The sequence below is a fragment of the Gossypium hirsutum genome, chromosome A04, assembly GCF_007990345.1.
Source record: "Gossypium hirsutum isolate 1008001.06 chromosome A04, Gossypium_hirsutum_v2.1, whole genome shotgun sequence".
NCBI classification, from domain to species: Eukaryota; Viridiplantae; Streptophyta; class Magnoliopsida; order Malvales; family Malvaceae; genus Gossypium; species Gossypium hirsutum.
The window spans coordinates 2,391,013-2,412,510 of NC_053427.1; the positions used below are offsets into that span (position 1 = coordinate 2,391,013).

General features: G+C 32.0%; 4 protein-coding genes across 5 annotated transcripts; all 4 read right to left on the bottom strand.

The window, feature by feature from the left end:
• Positions 1 to 1,642: 1,642 nt before the first annotated feature.
• On the bottom strand, positions 1,643 to 4,335 carry LOC121227853 (putative disease resistance RPP13-like protein 1). The gene has a single exon (XM_041110731.1). It carries the CDS (start codon positions 4,322 to 4,324, stop codon positions 1,775 to 1,777), a length of 2,550 nt encoding a protein of 849 aa, XP_040966665.1. The 5' UTR covers positions 4,325 to 4,335; the 3' UTR covers positions 1,643 to 1,774.
• A 31-nt stretch (positions 4,336 to 4,366) lies between these two features.
• LOC121227994 (putative disease resistance protein RGA4) lies at positions 4,367 to 4,960 on the bottom strand. The gene has a single exon (XM_041111020.1). The coding sequence runs from the start codon at positions 4,958 to 4,960 to the stop codon at positions 4,367 to 4,369; it is 594 nt and encodes a 197-aa protein (XP_040966954.1).
• Positions 4,961 to 9,359: 4,399 nt separating this feature from the next.
• On the bottom strand, positions 9,360 to 14,236 carry LOC121227854 (putative disease resistance RPP13-like protein 1). 2 transcript variants are annotated; one of them, XM_041110732.1, is made up of 2 exons: positions 9,819 to 14,236; positions 9,360 to 9,723 (listed from the first exon to the last, which is right to left on the bottom strand). In XM_041110732.1, exon 1 carries the CDS (start codon positions 14,102 to 14,104, stop codon positions 10,625 to 10,627), a length of 3,480 nt encoding a protein of 1,159 aa, XP_040966666.1. In that variant the 5' UTR covers positions 14,105 to 14,236; the 3' UTR covers positions 9,360 to 9,723; positions 9,819 to 10,624. The 2 variants fall into 2 exon arrangements, with proteins under 2 accessions (XP_040966666.1, XP_040966667.1); XM_041110733.1 differs by having other exon boundaries at positions 9,814 to 14,236.
• On the bottom strand, positions 9,863 to 10,513 carry LOC121227995 (disease resistance protein RGA2). Its single transcript, XM_041111021.1, has one exon. The coding sequence runs from the start codon at positions 10,511 to 10,513 to the stop codon at positions 9,863 to 9,865; it is 651 nt and encodes a 216-aa protein (XP_040966955.1).
• Positions 14,237 to 21,498: the final 7,262 nt, after the last annotated feature.

Here is a 21,498-nt window from a genome sequence, read left to right on the forward strand (position 1 = left end):
ACAACATTGAACACCAAAAGGGTGAGCATCAAGACTGTCTTTTCTTCCAGTGCATTAACTGTTTCAAAAACTTTAATCATGTATTTTAGTGTATAAAATGATCAAATTAGCAAATTCATCTTAATATCATTCAACAGGACAAAGTTGTCATAAAAATCCCAAAATTTGTTATCAAACCCTTAAAATTTGCATGAATTACTAGTCTAGAAGTGCTAAGGATAACTCTATTTTTTAGAGTTATCAGTTAGACAGGAGAGGCAACAGTTAAAAAGGGAAAAAAATAAGAGGCTGAGCAGCAGTGCATGTTGACTAGAGGTAAGGCCATTGACGGTGGTGGCTTGGTTCGACGATGGAGAACAACAGTAGTGAAACGGCAGTCAAGGGCTTTAAAAACAAAAAAAAATAAAGTAGAAAAAAAGCGGGAGAAAGAAAGGAAATGTGGACCGTTTGGTGGCTTCTCTGATCAGTTACAACATTGGAACAAGCAGTGACGACACAAGAGCAAGGTGATCGACGAAGGAGAACTCCAACGCCATTATTTGGAAATGAAAGAGAATGAGGAAAAGAGTTGATCAATGCCATTATTTGGATTGGAGAACAAATGCCGAAGTGCGGCTGTGGTGCATGCTTGTGGCAATTAAAGTTGAAAGAGAGGAAGAGAATAAAAAGAAAAGCAAGAAATAAAATTGAAATAGGAAAGAATAATAAAAAAAAAGGAAAAAGGAAAAAGGGGAAAAAACAAGAAAGTGAAATAGAAAAATAGAAGGAGAAAAATATTGGACAAAAATGTCGAACTAAAAAAAGTTCAGGGAATTAAGTCGATATTTCCTAAATTTGGGGGAATAAGTCTATTTTGGAGAAAGAAACAAAAAACGTATCTTGGGAAAAATATTTTGTACAAAACATATATTCTTTTGACATATTAACCATTTTTACTCAAATGGTTAGATGTTAGTAGTTTTATTCTTGAGTGTTCGAGTTCGATTTCTCTTTAATAAATATATTGTAAAAAAAATCTAATTTATCAAAAGAAAATGAGTTTTGTAGAATGCGTTTTTCTCGAGACGTATTTTTAATTTCTCTCTCCAAAATCAACACATTTCATTAAATTTAGACTTTTTTATGTTTTTGCCTAATTTTTCCAAAATCGAGGATAAGTTTATCAATGATGAGATATCCTTTTTCCAAACCAAGTAAATCCATGAGTTTTGCTTATTAATAAAATATAACTTTTGGTATTTTTATGGATAGGAGAAATAAAATTATTTTTTATTATATATATTTAATTAAATGGATCATAATTAAATATTATATTTCATAATTTTAAAATTCAGGATTCTCAAACAACACTTAATCAATAAGGTACCAATTTTAGTAATTATAAGGGTGCTATAACATTTCTTACGGGTAATTGACTCCCAAATCTATTTTTTCTTTGGACTTCAATGCATACTTAAAAAATTGTCATTTTTAGAGAAATTTTAAATTTTTTATAAAATATGATTTTATAGGTGATAGATCACACGTAGCCAAAAATTATAAGTAACAACTCTTTTTATTATTATTATTATTAAAGACTATATCAACTAAAATTAAATTTGAATAAATTTTTTTTATTAAAGATCATAATAATATACGTACATCCACTACTAGAATAAAAAAGTGAACTCGAGATTACAATAGACAAAGCTTACATCATAGAAAAACCGGTGACCTAATGGTACGGCAAAATTAAACCCCAAAGCCAAGAAAGAAGTTTACGAACATCATCACTTCAGCTCTCTGAAAATACTAAAATACCAATTTTCATCACTGTAAGGAATGTGAGCTCATGTAGGACTTGTGGCAATCTATTGAGCCTATCACAAGAAGCTATGTTCAGAGATTCAACACGTGAAATCTTGTTAGGTTGCAATTCGGCTTCATCGGCTTCCAAAGAATGCAGTCGAGGACAACGCCAAACGAAAATGAAACGATGTCCAACTAAACTAAACCCATGCTGTGACAGAGATGCCAACTCCTCCCAACCATGAATTTCAAAATGTTCTGAGTTTCCAAACCTCAACATTGTCCTATCCGCTGGAATATTAAACTTTGAAATGTTAGAAAGAGATAAAGTTTGCAAAGAGGAAACCTCCTTTGCAGGAGAAGAGCAATCATCCACCAGTTCTGCACACCCTTCTATACTTAATTCACACAGTGACGGGAAACTTGATATTGAAACTACCAAACTCGTACAGCCATGAATTTCAAGTTTTTGCAAGGAAGGAAGATGGGTAGGCAACCTTCCCAACAATTGAGGACAGGTTTTGATTGAAAGCTCACGAAGACTTGGGAGTTTCAAAACCTTCTCGTTTCCTTCACAAGCGTCCCACTCCTTCCAGTTTGGAAGACTCTCAAAAGACAGAATCTCTAATGATGCAAATGGATTCAATGTATTTTCTCCAAAGAACTCAACACCAATCTTTTGTACTTGATCGAAACCAATAATTGAAAGATCTTTTAACAATGGCAACCTTCCAACTGATGGTAGTGATTTGCAGTTTTTACAATTGCGAAGCTTCAAAGACGAAAAATTCTCGAAGGAAGAATCTGCTATCCAAGACGAGAATTTTACACCCCCGTAATTCTCTATAATGAGTTGCTCAAGCTTTTTCGGAGGACGAAGAAAGTCCAACACTCGCTCTTCAACTCCTTTTTTCCTTGTACTATTCGCCAAGTCTGCACCCCATTGCAGTACTAACCCATCAATCCCTAGCTTCTCATTTAACTTAGCTTCCCTGGCATCTTGACCATTAACATTCTCCAATCCGGAAAGACAAAAATTACCTCTAAGGCTTGACAAATTTTTCAATTCTCTAATAAGAAGTCCATCACCTTCCCCTATAACAAAATTAGATAAGATTTGAAGTTTGGTGAGCTGATCAAATCCGGAGGGCATCCTTTTTATTGAACCCGCACCTCTAATATCAAGAAAATGCAAGTTGACAAGGTTTCCGATATTCGAGGGTAAACTTTTGAGCTTTGAACAATTTCTTAATATTAAAGTCTCCAAATGATAAAGAGTACACAAAGAATCAGGTAAAGAATTGATTATGGTCCTCGAAAAGTTTAAGTCGCGTAGATGTTTTAAATTTTCAAAAAGGTCGGGCAAATCATAGATCTTAAACCGACGCAAAGAAAGAACCCTTAAGTTGCTAAGTCTTGGCAATAAATCATCCAAGACAACATTAGATAAATAGAATACATGATATCTTGGAGCCATTAAGGGTAAGGGTAAGGGTAAGAAAGTACGTAGAGAAGTCATTTGATAAAATGCTTCAAACTTCTTTACACCGTGAAACCGATCATCGCTAACATAAGCTGAGTGACGAGAACGATGCGAAAACTTTTGTTGCTTTTCACCCTCCAGTCTGCAACATATTTCTCCTGCAACTAATTGAGCTAAATCATTCATAAGATCATGCATCACGAAACGGGATTTGTCTTTACTAGATCTTTGAAAAAATGACCTTGCCACTAGATCTTGAAAATATTGTTTTCCAAGACCTTTGCCTTGAATTTTAGCTTTTGATTGCAAGAAACCTTCTGCTCTCCATAACAAGATTATCTCTTCTTCTTCAAATTCATAATCTTTAGGAAATATGGAGCAGTATGCAAAGCATCGTTTCAAATGAGGGGGAAGATAATGGTAGCTTAATCGCAAAGCTGGAATTAAGCCACATGGATCTTCTGGTAGGTCCCATATCTCGTTCTCATATACATTTTCCCATTCACTATGATCCTGAACTGTGCGTAATAAGCTTCCAATGGCTTTTGCAGCCAAAGGTAAGCCGTTGAACCTTCTCACTATGTTCTCTCCAATTTCTTTAAATTGGAGATGCCCAGCAAAGCTTCTTGCTTTCAATGCATGCTGAGCAAATATGGATAAACAATCATGATGCGAAAGTTTATCCAAGTAAAACGCTTTCACCGGATCTACATTAGATGAAACCTTTTCGAGTCGAGTTGTTACAATAATCTTGGTTCCTGCTGCAAATGGAGCCCGTAAGATGGTCCAATCACTGTAACTCTCGTTCCAAATGTCATCCAAAACAAGCAAGAACCTTTTTCCGGATAACTTCTCCTTCAACTTGACTTGAAGCAAGTTCAAGTCATTCTCATCACATGAGTCAGCATCGAGGGATCTTAAAATCGTCTGTGTTATGTTAACAGCATCAAAGTCATCAGCAACGCATACCCAGGACTTGTGATCGAAAGACTCCTTAATGCTGGGATCATTGTAAACAAGCTGAGCAAGAGTTGTTTTCCCCATCCCTCCCATGCCAAGAATGGAAAGGACACAAACTCCATCGGAATGGTTAGTTTAGAGCAACTCAAGCATTTCCTTCTTCTCATTGGCTCTACCAACATACTCCACAGCTCCATCCATCAAGGAAGTTGGTTGCAACCTGGGTTTCTTTCCCTTGGAAGTTGCGCCTTGAGACATGATCTCACTCAACCCCAAACTACTTCTTCGAGTGTTCAAACTATTCAGTCTATCAGTGATTGCTGTTATCTTTGAAATCATCTTAGCATTGAACATAAAAGAGATTGGAGAGAAATAACCACCAGTACAGCAGGTTGGAATGAGTTCCTGTACCTTACTAGTGCTGGCTTGTGCTCGAGTTTTTTGGTGCTTGAGACGTAACTCTTGGTAAGCGAAGTTGTCCAAGATGTCATCCACATCGTAAGCAAAGTCTTGGAGATCGTCCAACCAATTCTTCACACCCTCGTCCTTTATCTGCTTCTCCTCTGCATGGTTCAACACTACTTTGATCTCGGGTAATATGGATTGCCACAGCTGGAGTTGCTGGTGGACTTGCCGATGATCGGCCACAAAGTTGAGTACAGAGTCAAGCAACTTGGCAGACAACAGCTCCAAAAAGGCAGAAAGAGCATCCTCTCCAAAGACAGACATGGTGGAATTGGGACAAAGAAATCAAAGAGAGAGATGAATAAGGAAAGGGAAATTGAGGGAAAGAAATGGAGATGGATTGTGTATAATTGGGGTTAACAGGCAAGGGAGTTGAAGACAATGAACAGTGTGACAAATAAAAGTGGAAAACAGGTCACAGTTTTTGGAATGATTAGAGCCTCCAATTTCTTTATTTTATTCTGTATCAATCTTTCGCTTTATGACTAAATATACTTTAATCAAAAGATAATCTCATTCAAAAGAGAGCAAATAAATTAATTTATTCAATGGATTTTAGTTATATACATTATTTTTTAGTTAAAAGAGTAGAATTTAGTACTTATTTTTTATTATAGTTTTATTAATATTTTTAATTTCAAATTTAAATTTAAATTTAAATTTTTTATTTTAATATTAAAATTATATTTAATATTTATTAAAATATGCAATCTTCAAGAGTTGTTTTTTGAAATACGTTTTTTGAAGGATATTTTAATACTCATGAGAGTCAAGTTCAATGTGATTGTTAATATCAACGAATTTTTCACACCCATTGGGATCAAAGTAATTATTAGTCAATGATTATAGTACTCTGACATTTATGGACATGAGTGAGCGTTCGATGGAAATGATTGATAAAATTTCACGCTAATTGAGTTTACGAATCCTATTTTATCATTCTAACTCTATTTGAATTTTTTTCAAATCAAGTTGAGTGAAATGAAACTCAAGTTGAGCCGAATCGAGTAAAATTGTTAAAGTTAAATTAAAAAATTAAACATGTCAAAATTAAAATTTTGTTACAATATAATTAATTACATGTTATAGTACATAAATCTGTAACAATATATATTTGAAAACTTTTTTAAAGTAAAATAATAATAATAATAATACTTTAGTATGATAAACTTGAATCATTAATTAACTTATTTTGGTCCCAAAATTATTATTTTAATTATTTTAACTTTTTTATATTTTTTATAATTTTTTTGAAAATTTATAATTTTTAAAAAAATATATAAATTTTGGAATTTTTATAAATATTTCAAGTTTTAAAAATTATTTTGAATTATTTTGTAATTTTTGTTGAGAAAGACCAATTTGCTAATTTTCAAACTTGACATGGACTAAAAGGGTATTTACACCAATCTATTATCCAAATTATTCGTGTTATTCGAATTGTAAAATTCAACTCGATTCGAACTCAAAAATAGAATTACTTATTCAAGTTGACTCAAATAATTCGAATAACTCATTTCGATTAACTCAAAATTGGAATTTCTTTTCGAATCGAATTGAGTATTGTCATTGCCATTAGTGGCACCACCCCTAATAATTATCCAATCATTGTCCGTTTTAGTAAAAAAAAATTAATTTTTGAGTGCCATCATTGCCATTGGCAGCACCAGTATGTATAATATTTCACCCCATCAAAAATACTTGGGTTGTCACACAGCCATGTGGCGCTAGGCAATTTCAAAAACAACTCTTGTTTCGTGATTTTGTCGAATTTCGAATGAGATTTTAGATTAATTTCACACACCTGATTACCGATTTGATAAACCACACAACTATTGCACTCTAAATCCATCAATCATTCATCAAACCTCACTATTTAACCATCGAAACCCATTTAAAAATAACGTCTATAAATCAAACTTTCAGTCCTTAATAGGAAATTAAAACACTTACTTCTCCGAAACAACGTCGAAACCAGTATCTACCCCGCTAGAAGGTTCTGATTTTCGCACCTTTCACCTAATCAAAAGCTACAAAAAATACTAATCAAATGGAAAATATACCAACACAATCTCACCTTGCTTAAAAACTAACCTAGAACTCGAATAATAATGAAAAACCGAAAGAGTATTCAAGCGAAACTTACACTGAGAACGGAATACGATCTAAGCAACAGAATAAATGGCAGTATTCAAGAATAATCAAAAGGAATGAAAAGAAATCAAGAAGAAGGGAGAAAAGAAAAACAATTTCGACAGTAAAAGAGAAAAGAAGAAAACGTGCAAGAAAGGGGGTGGGCTGGACTGTTGCAAGAGAGAAAATTTTGGGATTTTTGACAAATTTTGGAAAAATAAAAATCAGCAACACAGGATTTGAACCCAAAACCTAATTGTAAGTTAACACCTTACCACTAAACTAACAAATTTATTCTATTATTTATTACATTAAAATAACATTTAACTCCAAATGGCTAAGAATCCTAAAAGTAGGATTTGAACTTAAAACCTCCCCACACGTACAGAACACAAAACCATTAAACTATAGTAAATTACTTGTCAAAATTTAACTTTCCAAATTAAAGAAAATTCTGGGTGCTACATGATTCCTAACCAACAAAAATGCAACAAAGAAATCTAGCTAACTACTCGTTAAATTCTATATTACGACAATTCATGAGTAGGGTTAATTACACTAATCGGCTACCTAACACTAATAAAGACCAAATTGTAAAATTATAAAACTACGAAATTAATAGTCCAATTAGGGACAGTGGATTGTTGATTTCTATATTGTTAATTTGTCTTTAGATTAGGAATCTAAAAAGCCTAAAATTTAATTGGCTTAATTTTAACTTTCAATCACCATTTTAAAAATTGAGTCTCGTCTCGCCTCACTTCAATCTGATTTTTATTAATTATTTCTAATCTTTTTAAAGACAAACAAATATTTAAACATAATTTTAGTTGAACAAAAAAAAATTAAACATAAAACATAAGTGTTTTTCTATAATGCATTTTTATATTTTTACTCTTTTAATAATTATACATATATAAAAATAAAATGATAAATTTATATAGCAGTTATCATCTCATTTTTCTTTTAACATATTTTTTAAAAAAACTTAAATAAATTTTGAGATAAATAATTTATTTGAGGTAAAAAGAAAAGTAACAATAATTAACTTAAACATAAATAAAGGTTAAAATATGTTGTTAGTCCCTATATTTTTATAAAATTCGAGATTTAGTCTATATACGTAAAAAGTTAAAAAATCAATTCTCCTACATTTTTAATTTAAATTTTTTTAGTTCAATCATTATCACTAATGGTAGTTTACATTAAAATTTCTCAACTTGACGTGTTTATTTTCCGTCAAACATATGCTACAATACATGAGGGAAACCTAGTCATGATGTCAATTTGAATTGACGAGAAATAAATACGATTTTAATGATTGGGCTGTTATTTTTAAATAAAAAATTGTAAGAGGAGCTAATTTTTTAAATTTGTAAAGTACATGGACTAAATATAAAATTTTGTCAAAGTACAAGGAGTAAAAGTAGATTTTAACCATAAATAAATGTTTAATTTATTTTTCTCGATAAAAAAATAGGGGGATTACTTTATTAATCAAGCAAATCACTCAATCACACACAAACTCCCTCACAACGGCGCCACCAATTTGACAACACACATCGGGCCTAAGAATCAACACAAAAATAATCAATAATCTAGCTGTGTACTGCAAATGTGACAAGTCGAGTTTTAATATTTTTAGTGTTATAATGGAACACTCGAGTATTTTAAGGATTGAACCTAAGAAAATTCGGGAACTAAGTGATTTGTAACACCCCAAACTTGGCTTGGACGTTACGGTTAGATTGTAGAAGTTGCACTGTACATGAAAACAATATTACTTTATTTTGACAAACTCTTAAACTCAAAAGAAATCATGTGTAACGCCCTGATTTATTAAATTTTGTTTTTACGAATTTCATAATATTTTGAGCTTATTTTTGAAATAAATAAATAAAGTATTTAATTTATGTTTAATTCCATTTTATGTTTTGCTTTTGTTTTATTTATTTTTATTAAAAAACCCAAAAGCCACGTTTCCCCTTCTGTTATTTCCCTAAGCCACGCAGCAATTTCAAATTCCAAATTTTGATTTTCTTGTTTCATCTATTCGACTGTTCTTTCAATTTTTGCTTTGGGAGTTTTCTTTAAACGTTGGGTTGCCAATTTGTCCCTTCCTTGGTTGCGTTAATTTCGCTCCTCTTAGGGAACGTTTTAGTTAGTTCTTTGATTGTTTAATTTGGAAATATTGGGATGCTAGTGATGTTGTTAAATTCTGTAATCGTTAATTAATTAGTTCATTGCGTTTAGGTGAAAGTCGTGAGACGTTGGGCACTCCTTCAACATTGTAATTTCGTGTGGTTTCGGTTTAATTTCAGTAAGAGTGTGAATGAGTTATGGTGTATTGAAAGAGTTCGATTCTTAGTTATCTTATGCCTTATTATTGTTATAATCATTTTATTTGTGGTATTTAGGTCTCGGGGATCTTGTGGTTACGTTCTCGTCAAAATCGAATAAAGTGTGTAAGTCGAAATTAGAGACTGTCAACGCAATATGACCGTGTGTCAGACTATATAAAAAAATAAAATAAACAACATAATAATAACTCACTATGGAAAAAACTCTAGATTACAATACACAAAACTCACATTATAGAAAAACCGATGACCTAATGTTACTACAAAATTAAACCCCAAAGCCAAGAAAGAAGTAAACATCATGACTTCAGCTCTCTGAAAATACTAAAACACTACCCACCCTTTTACTAGCCTTTTACAAAATACTAAATGACAAATTCCACCCATTAAAGTGTTGTAATTTTGCAAAGTGACACTCAATCGACATTTATACTTTGTCTTTGAAAATTTTAACAAGAGAAGTGACATCTTTTTACTTTTCCTTCAAAGGATCTTGTTGGAAGCCCAGTTCCACCCCACCTTAGCTTTCAATGCCTGCAAATATCAATAAATAAATTTATACTAATTCCTATTATTATCTTGTTCCTAAGGAAAGTTAGAAATGTTTGAAATGGTTTTTTGTACCTTACCCATAACTTTGAAGAAACCGATCACAGATTTTACGGCTCATCTTTCAATCTGATTCCCTCGGGATGACACTTTTAAAATCAATTTGAACAAGGGGTATGTGGGAAATCTTAGACCACTCTCGTCCTTTATCGCTTGAGCACTCTTCTTTCAGCAACGGACAACTAGAAATATATAAATATCCAAGCGAGCAAAGCATGTCTTTTTCCGGAAGAGATTTTAGCTTGGGACAATTAACGATCACCAATTCTTTAAGAGAGGCGAGCTCTTGAAAGCCCTCTGAGAACATGAATTCTAGGTTCTCAAATCCAAAAAGGGTGATACAGGTGAGAGAAGGAGGCAGCATCATTCCAATCCCTTCTTCTGGGAACGACACCACGTTTGAGCATCCTCCACCTCCGATGGCCAATTCTTGAAGAGAGGTGAGTCTATTTAATCCCCATTCCGCAAGTGACCTATAAATTTTGGGTGCGTTTGAGATTGCAAGTGATGTTAGATTGGCAGGGAATCCCTCCGATGGAAATGATATGTCAGCCGAACAGTTGAGCACACTTAATCGTCGAAGGGAGGTGATGCTGGCCATGCACTTAGGAAGGGCTCCAAAATTTCCACAACCATCAACTACGAAAGTTCTGAAGCTGGTGGTGGGCAACCCAATTTCTTCAAATGAAACCAAATTTGAACACGAATACAACATAATCTCCTGGAGATGGATGAGCTTGTCTAGTCCTCGTGGTAGAGATTTAATTCCAGAACTGAAAATTTGAATAGATTCAAGACAAGCGGTTTCCTCAAACTCTTGGACAATTTATTCCAACACAGGACATCCCCCAATTATCAAAAGTTTAAGCGTTATGGGAAACTTGGTGTTTGAAAATAGGCAACTCAGCTTTGAGCAGTTGATAATTCGGAGAAGTTGAAGCTGACTGCAAATATTTTTGTTCCCCTTCGATAACAAAGACATTAGAGATGCACAATTTTGTATTTCCAAGTCCTTAAGAAGAAAGAGGGTACTACTCATACTCTTATTATCTTCTTTTTCATCAACCAAATGCTTCAAATTCTCACAGCCTGCAATCTTCAGCTTTTTTAAATTAGGAGGTAAATTATTCTCTGTAAAAGAAACCAAGCCTCGAAAACCCTGAATTTCCATCACCGTAAGGAATGTGAGCTCATGTAAGACTTGTGGCAGTCTATTGAGCCTATCGCAAGAAACTATCATCAGAGATTCAACACGTGAAATCTTGTCAGGTTGCAATTCGGCTTCCTCGGCTTCCAAAGACTGCAGTTGAGGACAACACCCAACGGTAATGAAACGATGTCCAACTAAACTAAACCCATGCTGTGATAGAGATGCCAACTCCTCCCAACCACCAATTTCAAAATGTTCTGACTTTCCAAACCTCAACATTGTCCTATCTGCTGGAATATTAAACTTTGAAATGTTAGAAAGAGACAGAGTTTGCAAAAAGGAAAGCTCCTTTGCAGGAGAAGAGCAATCATCCACCAGTTCTGCACACCCTCGTATACTCAATTCACACAGTGACGGGAAACTTGATATTGAAACTACCAAACTCATACAGCTATGAATTTCAAGTTTTTGCAAGGAAGGAAGATGGGTAGGCAACCTTCCCAACAATTGAGGACAGGTTTTTATTGAAAGCTCACGAAGGCTGGGGAGTTTCAAAACCTTCTCGTCTCCTTCACAAGTGTCCCACTCCTTCCAGTTTGGAAGACTCTCAAAAGACAGGATCTCTAATGATGCAAATGGATTCAATTGATTTTCTCCAAAGAACTCAACACCAATCTTCTGTACTTGATCGAAACCAATAATTGAAAGATCTTTTAACAATGGCAGCCTTCCAACTGATGGTAGTGATTTGCAGTTTTTACAATTGCGAAGCTTCAAAGACGACAAATTCTTGAAGGAAGAATCTGCTATCCAAGACGAGAATTTTACACCCCCGTAATTCTCAATGATGAGTTGCTCAAGCTTTTTCTGAGGACGAAGAAAGTCCAACACCCGCTCTTCAACTTCTTTTTTCCTTGTACTATTCTCCAAGTCTGCACCCCATTGTAGTTCTAACCCATCAATCCCTAGCTTCCCATTTAACTTAGCTTCCCTCACATCTTGACCATTAACATTCTCCAATCCAGAAAGACAAAAATTACCTCTAAGGTTTGACAAATTTTTCAGCTCTCTAATAAGATGTCCATCACCTTCCCCTATAACAAAATTAGATAACGTTTGAAGCTTGGTCAGCTGATCAAATCCGGAGGGCATCCTTTCTATTGAATCGGCACCACTAATATCAAGAAAATGCAAGTTGACAAGGTTTTCGATCTTCGAGGGTAAATTTTTGAGCTTTGAACAATTTCTTAGTATTAAAGTCTCCAAATGATAAAGAGTACACAAAGAATCAGGTAAACAATTGATTTGGGTGCTAGAAAAATTTAAGTAGCGTAGATGTTTTAAATTTTCAAAAAAGTCAGGCAAATCAAAGATCTCACACCCACGCAAAGAAAGAACCCTTAAGCAGCTCAGTCTTGGAAACAGATCTTCCACGACAACATTAGTTAAATAGAAACGGCATTTTCCATGCAATAAGGGTAAAAAAGTATGTAAAGAAGTCATTTGATAAAATGCTTCAAACTTCTTTACACTGTGATACCCATCATCGCTAACATAAGCCGAATGACGAGTGCGAAGCGAAAACTTTGATTGCTTATCATCCTCCAATCTGCAACATATTTCTCCTGCAATTGATTGAGCTAAATCATTCATAAGATCATGCATCACGAAACGGGATTTATCTTTACCAGATCTTTGAAAAAATGACCTTGACACTAGATCTTGAAAATATTGGTTTCCAAGACCTTTGCCTTGAATTTTAGCTTTTGATTGCAAGAAACCTTCTGCTCTCCATAACAAGATTATCTCTTCTTCTTCGAATTCGTAATCTTTAGGAAATATGGAGCAGTATGCAAAGCATCGTTTCAAATGAGGAGGAAGATAATGGTAGCTTAATCGCAAAGCTGGAATTAAGCCACATGGATCTTCTGGTAGGTCCCATATCTCGCTCTCATTTATTTTTTCCCATTCACTATGATCCTGAACTGTGCGTAATAAGCTTCCAATGGCTTTTGCTGCCAAAGGTAAGCCGTTGCACCTTCTCACTATGTTCTCTCCAATTTCTTTAAATTGGAGATGCCCATCAAAGTTTCTTGCTTTCAATGCATGCTGAGCGAATATGGATAAACAATCATGATGCGAGAGTTTATCCAAGTAAAACGCTTTCACCGAATCGACATTAGATGAAACCTTTTCGAGTCGAGTTGTTACAATAATCTTGGTTCCTGCTCCAAATGGAGTCCGTAAGATGGTCCAATCACTGTAACTCTCGTTCCAAATGTCATCTAAAACAAGCAAAAACCTTTTTCCGGATAACTTCTCCTTCAACTTGACTTGAAGCAAGTTCAAGTCGTTCTCATCACGTGATTCGGCATCGAGGGATCTTAAAATCGTCTTTGATATGTTAACAGCATCAAAGTCATCAGAAACGCATACCCAGGACTTGTGATCGAAAGACTCCTTAATGCTGGGATCATTGTAAACAAGCTGAGCAAGAGTTGTTTTCCCCATCCCTCCCATGCCAACGATGGAAAGGACACAAACTCCATCGGAATTGTTACTTTTGAGCAACTCAAGCATTTCTTGCTTCTCATTGGCTCTACCAACATACTCCACAGCCTCATCCATCAAGGAAGTTGGTTGCAGCCTGGGTTTGTTTCCCTTGGAAGTTGCGCCTTGAGACATGATCTCACTCAACCCCAAACTACTTCTTCGAGTGTTCAAACTATTCAGTCTATCAGTGATTACTTTTATCTTTGAAATCATCTTAGCATTGAACATAAAAGAGATTGGAGAGAAATGACCACCAGTACAGCAGGTTGGAATGAGTTTCTGTACCTTACTAGTGCAGGCTTGTGGTTGAGTTTTTTGGAGCTTGAGACGTAACTCTTGGTAAGCGAACTCGTCCAAGATGTCATCCACATCGTAAGCTAAGTCTTGGAGATCGTCCAACCAATTCTTCACAGCCTCGTCCTTGATCTGTTTCTCCTCTGCATGGTTCAACACTGCTTTGATCTCGGGTAATATGGATTGCCACAGCTTGAGTTGCTGGTGGACTTGCCGGTGATCGGCCACAAAGTTCAGTACAGAGTCAAGCAACTTGGCAGACAAGAGCTCCAAAAAGGCAGAAAGAGCAGCCTCTCCAAAGACAGACATGGTGGAATTGGGACAAAGAAATCAAAGAGAGAGATGAAGAAGGAAAGGGAAATTGAGGGAAAGAAATGGAGATGGATTGTGTATAATTGGGGTTAACAGGAAAGGGAGTTGAAGTCAATGAATAGAGACAAATTGCAGCCTCCAAGTTATTTACTGTATTGCGTACCAATCTTTCTTTATTTAATCAAAAGATAAATCTCACTGAAAAGAGAGAAAATAAATTTTAATACATTATATTTTGTGATTCAGTAATTATGACTATCTAATTGTATTTATTTACGCGTTTTTAATACATTATATTTTGTAAATTAATTCAGTAATTATGACAATCTAATTGTAAATTATTTACGCCATGCAAGTACTGTGTTTTAATGCATAATTTAACAATAAATTAATTTTATTCAATGGATTTTAGTTATATACATTATTTTTTAGTTAAAGACTAGAATCTTTTACTTATTCTTTATTAAAGCTTTTAATTTCAAGTTTCAATTTATATTTATTTTTTTATTTTTTTATTTTGATATTATAAATATGAAGATAATTTATTAAAATATATTTATTCAAAAGTTGTTTTTTGAAATAAATTTTTTTGGGATATTTCAATACTCATGAGAGTTAAGTTCATTGTAATTATTAATATCAACGAGTTTTTTACGCTTGCTGGAATCAAAGTAATTATTAGTCATAATTACAATACTTTGATATCTATTGATAGGAGTGAGTGTTCAATTAAATCGAATGAAAAAAATGATATGTTAATTGAGTTGATGAATCATATTTTATAATTCTAACTCGATTTGAATTTTTTTCAAATCGAGTCGAGTGAAATAAAATTCAAGTCGAGCCAAATCAAGTGAAATTGTTCAAGTTAAATTAAAAGATTAAATATGTCAAATTAAAATCTTGTTACAATATAGTTAATTAGATGTTATAGCACATAAATTTGAAGACTTTTTCAAAGCAAAATTATAATAAACTTAAATTATTAATTAACTTATTTAGGTCCCAAAATTATTATTCTAGGCAATTTTTAACTTTTTAACTTTCTTTATATATTTTTTAGAAATTTTTAAAAAATATAAATTTTGAATTTTTTTTTGTAATTTTCGTTAAGAGAGAAATAAATTTGCTCATTTTCAAACTTGACAGTAACCAAAAGAGTATTTACATCAATCTATTATTCAAATTATTCGAGTTATTTGAATTGTAAAATTCAATTCAATTCAAACTCGAAATTTGAATTACCTATTCGAGTTGACTCAAATAATTCAAATAACTCGATTCGATTAACTCAAAATTCAAAAAATAATTTAATTTTTTTGAATTGAATCGAGTTTTATTCACCCCTACCTATGGATGTCAAGTTTATCGTGAAATATTTAAAATTTAAACAGTACATTCTTTTCAATAATGTAAATGGTAACTCAAAATGATTAACGTTCTAAAATACTACCTAATTCTAAAAAAAACGAATATATTTGAAATGTAATTATTCATAAACGTGCAAGCCATTTCCAAATATACGAATAATATAGCATTATTGAATATCAATATGTATAAAACAAAAGTAAAACATAAACGAACCTAAGCGGCTTTTTTTCAATAATATCCAAAACTTTTGATTAATTATGAAAATAATCCTCTTCCAAAATCATTTACGTAAATGACCCGTTTGTTATAGTAAAACTAGATGTTGACGTTGTCATTGGTGCACCACCCCTAATAATTACCCAATAATTGTCCAGTTTAATAAAAAAATAATTTTTGAGTGTCGTCGTGCCATTGGCGACACCAATATGTATAATCGTCCACCTCGTAAAACTACTGGTATTCTTAGAGAAAAAGAAGAAACGGAAAAAATATTTTAATAGGTGTTGTTGTTGTCATTGGCGGTACTAGTGTTTTTTTTAAATGTGTCAAAGCTTTTGTAAAAGCCTTTTTTTGTGCTGTCGTTCTCCTTAGCAACGCCCATAAGAAAAATTAATGTTTTAAAAAAAATAGAATTTCTTTTGGTGTCACCATTGCCATTGGCCAGTGTATTTTTTTGTGTCATTGTTCTCATTGGCGACACCAGGCTATTTTTTTTATTAAATTTTTTTTGTTGTCGCCAAGCTCTTTGGCAGCACCAATCCTTACATATACTTTTTTTTTTAACATTGTTGTAACTGTTCAACCGAAAAAGAAAAAAAAAGAGAATGAGAAATATTTGTGTTTAGTAGAAGAGAAAACAAAAATCGTTTTGAAGATGAATAACTTAATGATTTTGGTGTACATTCTTTTTGATGAAGCAATTGTAGAAGGTGACGATGGTTTTGTATTTCAATATCGGCAGAGAGTAGATATGAGATTCAATAACACCGTGAAGCCAGAATAAATGAGAAGAAAGATCAGTGCAAAAATAGCTCTCCGTTGTGAAAGGGTGATGTCAAGATTATTCTACAAGTTTCCAATTTCAAGAACACTTAATAAAGGAAATAAATGAGCAATTGCAAGAAAAACTAGTGTCATATCTATAGAATTAAGTTTTGCTAATTATCTCCCTAGTAAACATGCATTAATCAAGCAAGTCACTCAATCACACACAAACTCCTTGGCAACGGCACCAACAACTTGACAGCGCACACCGGGGCTAATAATCAACACAAAACAATCAATAATCTAGCGGTGTATTGCAAGTGTGACAAGTCGAGTTGTAATATTTTTAGTGTTATAATGGAACACTCGAGTATTTCAAGGATTGAACCCAAGAAAGTTTGGGGATTAAGTGATTTGCAACACCCCAAACTCGGCCTGGACATTACGGTTAGATTGTGGAGATTACACTGTACATGAAAATAATATTACTTCATTTTGGGAAAACTCTTAAACTCAAAAGAAATCATGTTTGATTAACCCGTTGATGACGTACTATTTTTTTTTTGTGAAGACTCATGAGTACGTTGTTGGAAAAAACAAAACTCAGGGGAAAATAAATTTAGGGAAAAATCAGAGTTTTAATTATTTTCAAAACAAGATCTTGGTTGTGATATCTAAAGTAATAAACAATTAATCAAAATTGTACATTTTCAATTCATTTAGGATGAATGCTTTGACCGAGTTGTCTTCTCTACTGTCCTCAAGCTCATGTCTGTCGACTGTGGCCTCACTTCGAATCAGAATTTTTTTCACAAAATTACTAGTGGGGTAATTTTGTAATTTCTCAAATTTTTGAGTAAAGTTATAAATCAGAAAATATGGACCTAAAGTTTTATTCAAGCTTGTCCATATTTACAAAATATTAACTTAAGCCCATTTTAAGTCTATCCAAGTTTTTAATTTTTTTTAAATATTTATATTATTTTAATTTAATATTTATAATTTTATATAATTTTATTTATTAATTTTTTTTACATAGACATCTTAACACTATTTTAATGTTTACATTAGAGTAGTATTATATATTTAATATATTATTTTATGTGTTATAATTTACATAATACAATATGAAGTATTATAAACTAAAAGTGAGTTGGATTGAGCTAAGTTTGAGCCTTGAATATTTAAGTCTGAACTTGACTCATATTTTAAATAGGTCTAATTTTTTTGTTAAAACTCAATTTTTAAATATAATATTTTTACTCAAATTTTCCCCAATTTCAAATAAACCTTTGAGCCTAAAATCGTAAACAGATGTAACACATTCCATTCATTCACTTCCCCCAATTTATAATGATTAAAGAGAAAGAAAGGGACTAAATGTTGGTAGATATTTTATCTGTTGGTGGATATTTTATCTCTTGGTGGTTGATTTGTCTTTTTCATTTATTTTCTTATTTTTTTCCTCATATTTTGGATAAAGTTATTATTGTGGGTTTCCTATGCTTTAGGCACTTGGTACAATTAATTGTATATTTATATCACCAATACTTATCATATTAGGGTCAGGGGCGAAGCTAGAACAATTTTTTAGGGGCAGAATGAAATTTTAATATTTATAGTCTATATCTTTATAATTTTTAAAGAATTAAATCAAATTTTTATAATTTTAGGGGGCCAAAATACAATTTTATCTTTATTAATTTAAAATTTTAAAAAAATTAGAGAAATTAGAGGGCCTAAATTAAATTTTTTCCTTTTAGGGGGCCGGGGCCCATGTCAGCCCCCCTAGAATCGCCTCTGATTGGGGTTGCTAACACTAAGGATGGCAATTGAGAGGGGTTAATAGATGTTTTACAAAAGAAATGGTAACTTAAAATGATTAACTTTTTAGAATACTACCTAATTTTCTAAAAATAAGACGAATATATTTGAAATGTAATTATTCATAAACGTGCAAACCATTTCCAAATATATGAACAATGTAACATTATTGAATATCAATATGTATAAAACAAAAGTAAAATATAAAGGAACCTAAGCGGCTTTTTTTCAATAATATCTAAAACTTTTGATTATTTACAAAAATGATCCTCGTTCAAAATTATTTATGTAAATGACCCATTTGTTATAGTAAAACTCGATATTGGCGTTGCCATGGTGGCACGCCCATAACAATTACCCAATTATTGTTCAGTTTAATGAAAAAATTAATTTTTGAGTGTCGTCGTGCCATTGGCGACACCAGTATGTATAATCGTCCACCCCGTAAAAAATACTGGTATTCTGGGAGAAAAAGAAAAAAAAGGAAAAAAATTTTTAATGGGGTTCGTCGTTGTCATTGACCGTACCAGTATTTTTTTTTTTGAATGTGTCAAAGCTTTTGTAAAAAGCCTTTTTTGTGTTGTCATTCTCCTTGGCGACACCCATCAGAAAAATTAATGTTTAAAAACAATACATTTTTTTTGTGTTGCCCTTGCCATTGTTCTCATTGGCCATACCAGGCTATTTTCTTTCCAATAAAATTTTTTTGTTGCCGCCAAACTATTTAGCAGTGCCAATCCTTACATATACTATTTTTTTTAACATTGTTATAGTTGTTTAACCGAAAAAAAAAAAGAGAAGACAAAAATGTTTGTGTTTAGTAGAAGAGAAAACAAAAATTGTTTTGAAGATGAATAACTTAATGATTTTGGTGTACATTCTTTTCGATGAAGCAATTATAGAAGGTGACAATGGTTTTGCATTTCAAGATCAGCAGAGAGTAGATATGAGATTCAATAACACCGTGAAGCCAGAATAAATGAGAAGAAAGATCAGTGCAAAAATAGCTCTTCGTTGTGAAAGAGCGATGTCAAGATTATTCTACAAGTTTTCAATTTCAAGAACACTTGTAAAAGAAAATAAATAAGCAATTGCAAGAAAAACAAGTGTCATATCTATAGAATTAAGCTTTTCTAATTATCTCCCTAGTAAACATGCATTAATTAAGCAAATCACTTAATCACAGACAAACTCCCTGATAACGATGTCAACAACTTGACAGCGCACACCGAAGCTAATAATCAACACAAAACAATCAATAATCTAGCGGTGTATTGCAAGTGTGATAAGTCGAGTTGTAATATTTTTAGTGTTATAATGGAACACTCAAGTATTCCAAGGATTGAACTCAAGAAAGTTCGGGGAGTAAGTGATTTGTAATACCCCCAAACTCAGCTTCAACGTTACGATTAGATTGTAGAGGTTACACTGTACATGAAAACAATATTACTTCATTTTGGCAAAACTCTTAAACTCAAAAGAAATCATGTTTGATTAACCCGTTGAAGACGTACTATTTTTTTTTTTAAGATTCATGAGTACGTTGTTGGAAAAAACAAAACACAGGGGAAAATAAAATTAGGGAAAAACCAGAGTTCTAAATTTTTTTCAAAACAAGATCTTGGTTGTAATATCTAAAGTAATAAACAATTAATCAAAATTGTAACTTTTCAATTCATTTAGGATGAATGCTTTGACCAAGTAGTCTTCTCCGCTGTCCTCAAGCTCACATCTGCCGAGTGTGGGCTCGCTCCGAATTAGAAATTTTTTCACAAAAATTACAAGTGAGGTAATTTCGTAATTTCTCTAAACTTTTGAGTGAAGTTGTAAATATTATTCAAGCTTGTCCGTATTTACAAAATACTAATTCAAGCCCATTTTAAATCCGTTCATATTAATTTTTTAAATTTTTTAAAAATAATTATATTATTTTAATTTAATATTTATAATTTTATATAATTTTATTTATTAGTTTTTTTTAAATAGACATCTTAACATTATTTTAATGTTTATATTATAGTAGTATTATATATTTAATATATTATTTTATGTGTTATAATTTACATAATATAATATAAAGTATTATAAACTTAAAAGTAAGTTGGATTGGGAGGGTTGATAGATGTTTTACAAAAGAAATGGTATAATAATTTGTCTCATCTCTCAATTTTATAAAAAAATTATTTTAGTCATTTATATAATTTTTCATTTTTTTAATCTTTAAACTTTTATTATTTGTCAAATCACACCAAAATAGATGAAAAAATTAACAAACGTTAACTTTACTGATGTGGCAATCCACATGTATGTCTATTAACAATTATTTAATTTTTTTAAAAATTAAAATTATTAAAAAATATAATTTTTATACTTTTTAATAAGTTTAATATTTTTTTATTTTTTTAAAAATAATTTATTATATCTTTTTTAAATTTTAAAGATTAATTAATTATTGATTTAATATTTATGTGGCATTTCACGTGTATATCACGTCAACAAAGTTAACAGATGTTAACTTTTCCATCAATTTTAATGTAATTTGACAAACAAAACGCAAATTTAAAAGTTAAAAAAAGTAAATAAATGACCAAATTTACTTTTTTTGGAAAGTTGGAGGCTGTGGCGAAGCCACGTTAAGGCCCAGGGGGACCATGGCCATCCCAAAGTTTAATTTTTTTCAACTTAGTCCTTTATAAATTTACACTATGACCCTCTCAAAAATATGAGTAGCCCCCCAAGGTCTAAGATTTTTGAAATTTTTCCCTTTGTATATATTATAGCCCTCTTAAAAATATAAATAGGCCCCTCCAATATTTTTATAGGATTAAAATAATATTAAAAAATTATTATTGATAAAAAGAAAGAGAAAATCTTCTTGAAAAAGTTCAATTACTCATGATGACTTTTGAATGATATGTTTATTAAATAATAATAAATTAATATTTATCTAATAGTTTACTTAACATAATAATATTTTATAAGTAATATAATAATATATATAAAAAGAAAAGAAAAGATGAAGAGACTTTTATTTTATCATCTTTCTCCTTCATATTGGTGTTTAGCAAGAAAAGAAGAAGCAAAAAAATTCTTTTATCATTTTTCCTCCATATTTGAAGTATAATGTATGTTTTTCTTCAAACTTTTCATAGATTTTGAATATTCGAAACTTATTTTATATATATGTACCAGTAATTTTTTGTTTTATTAAG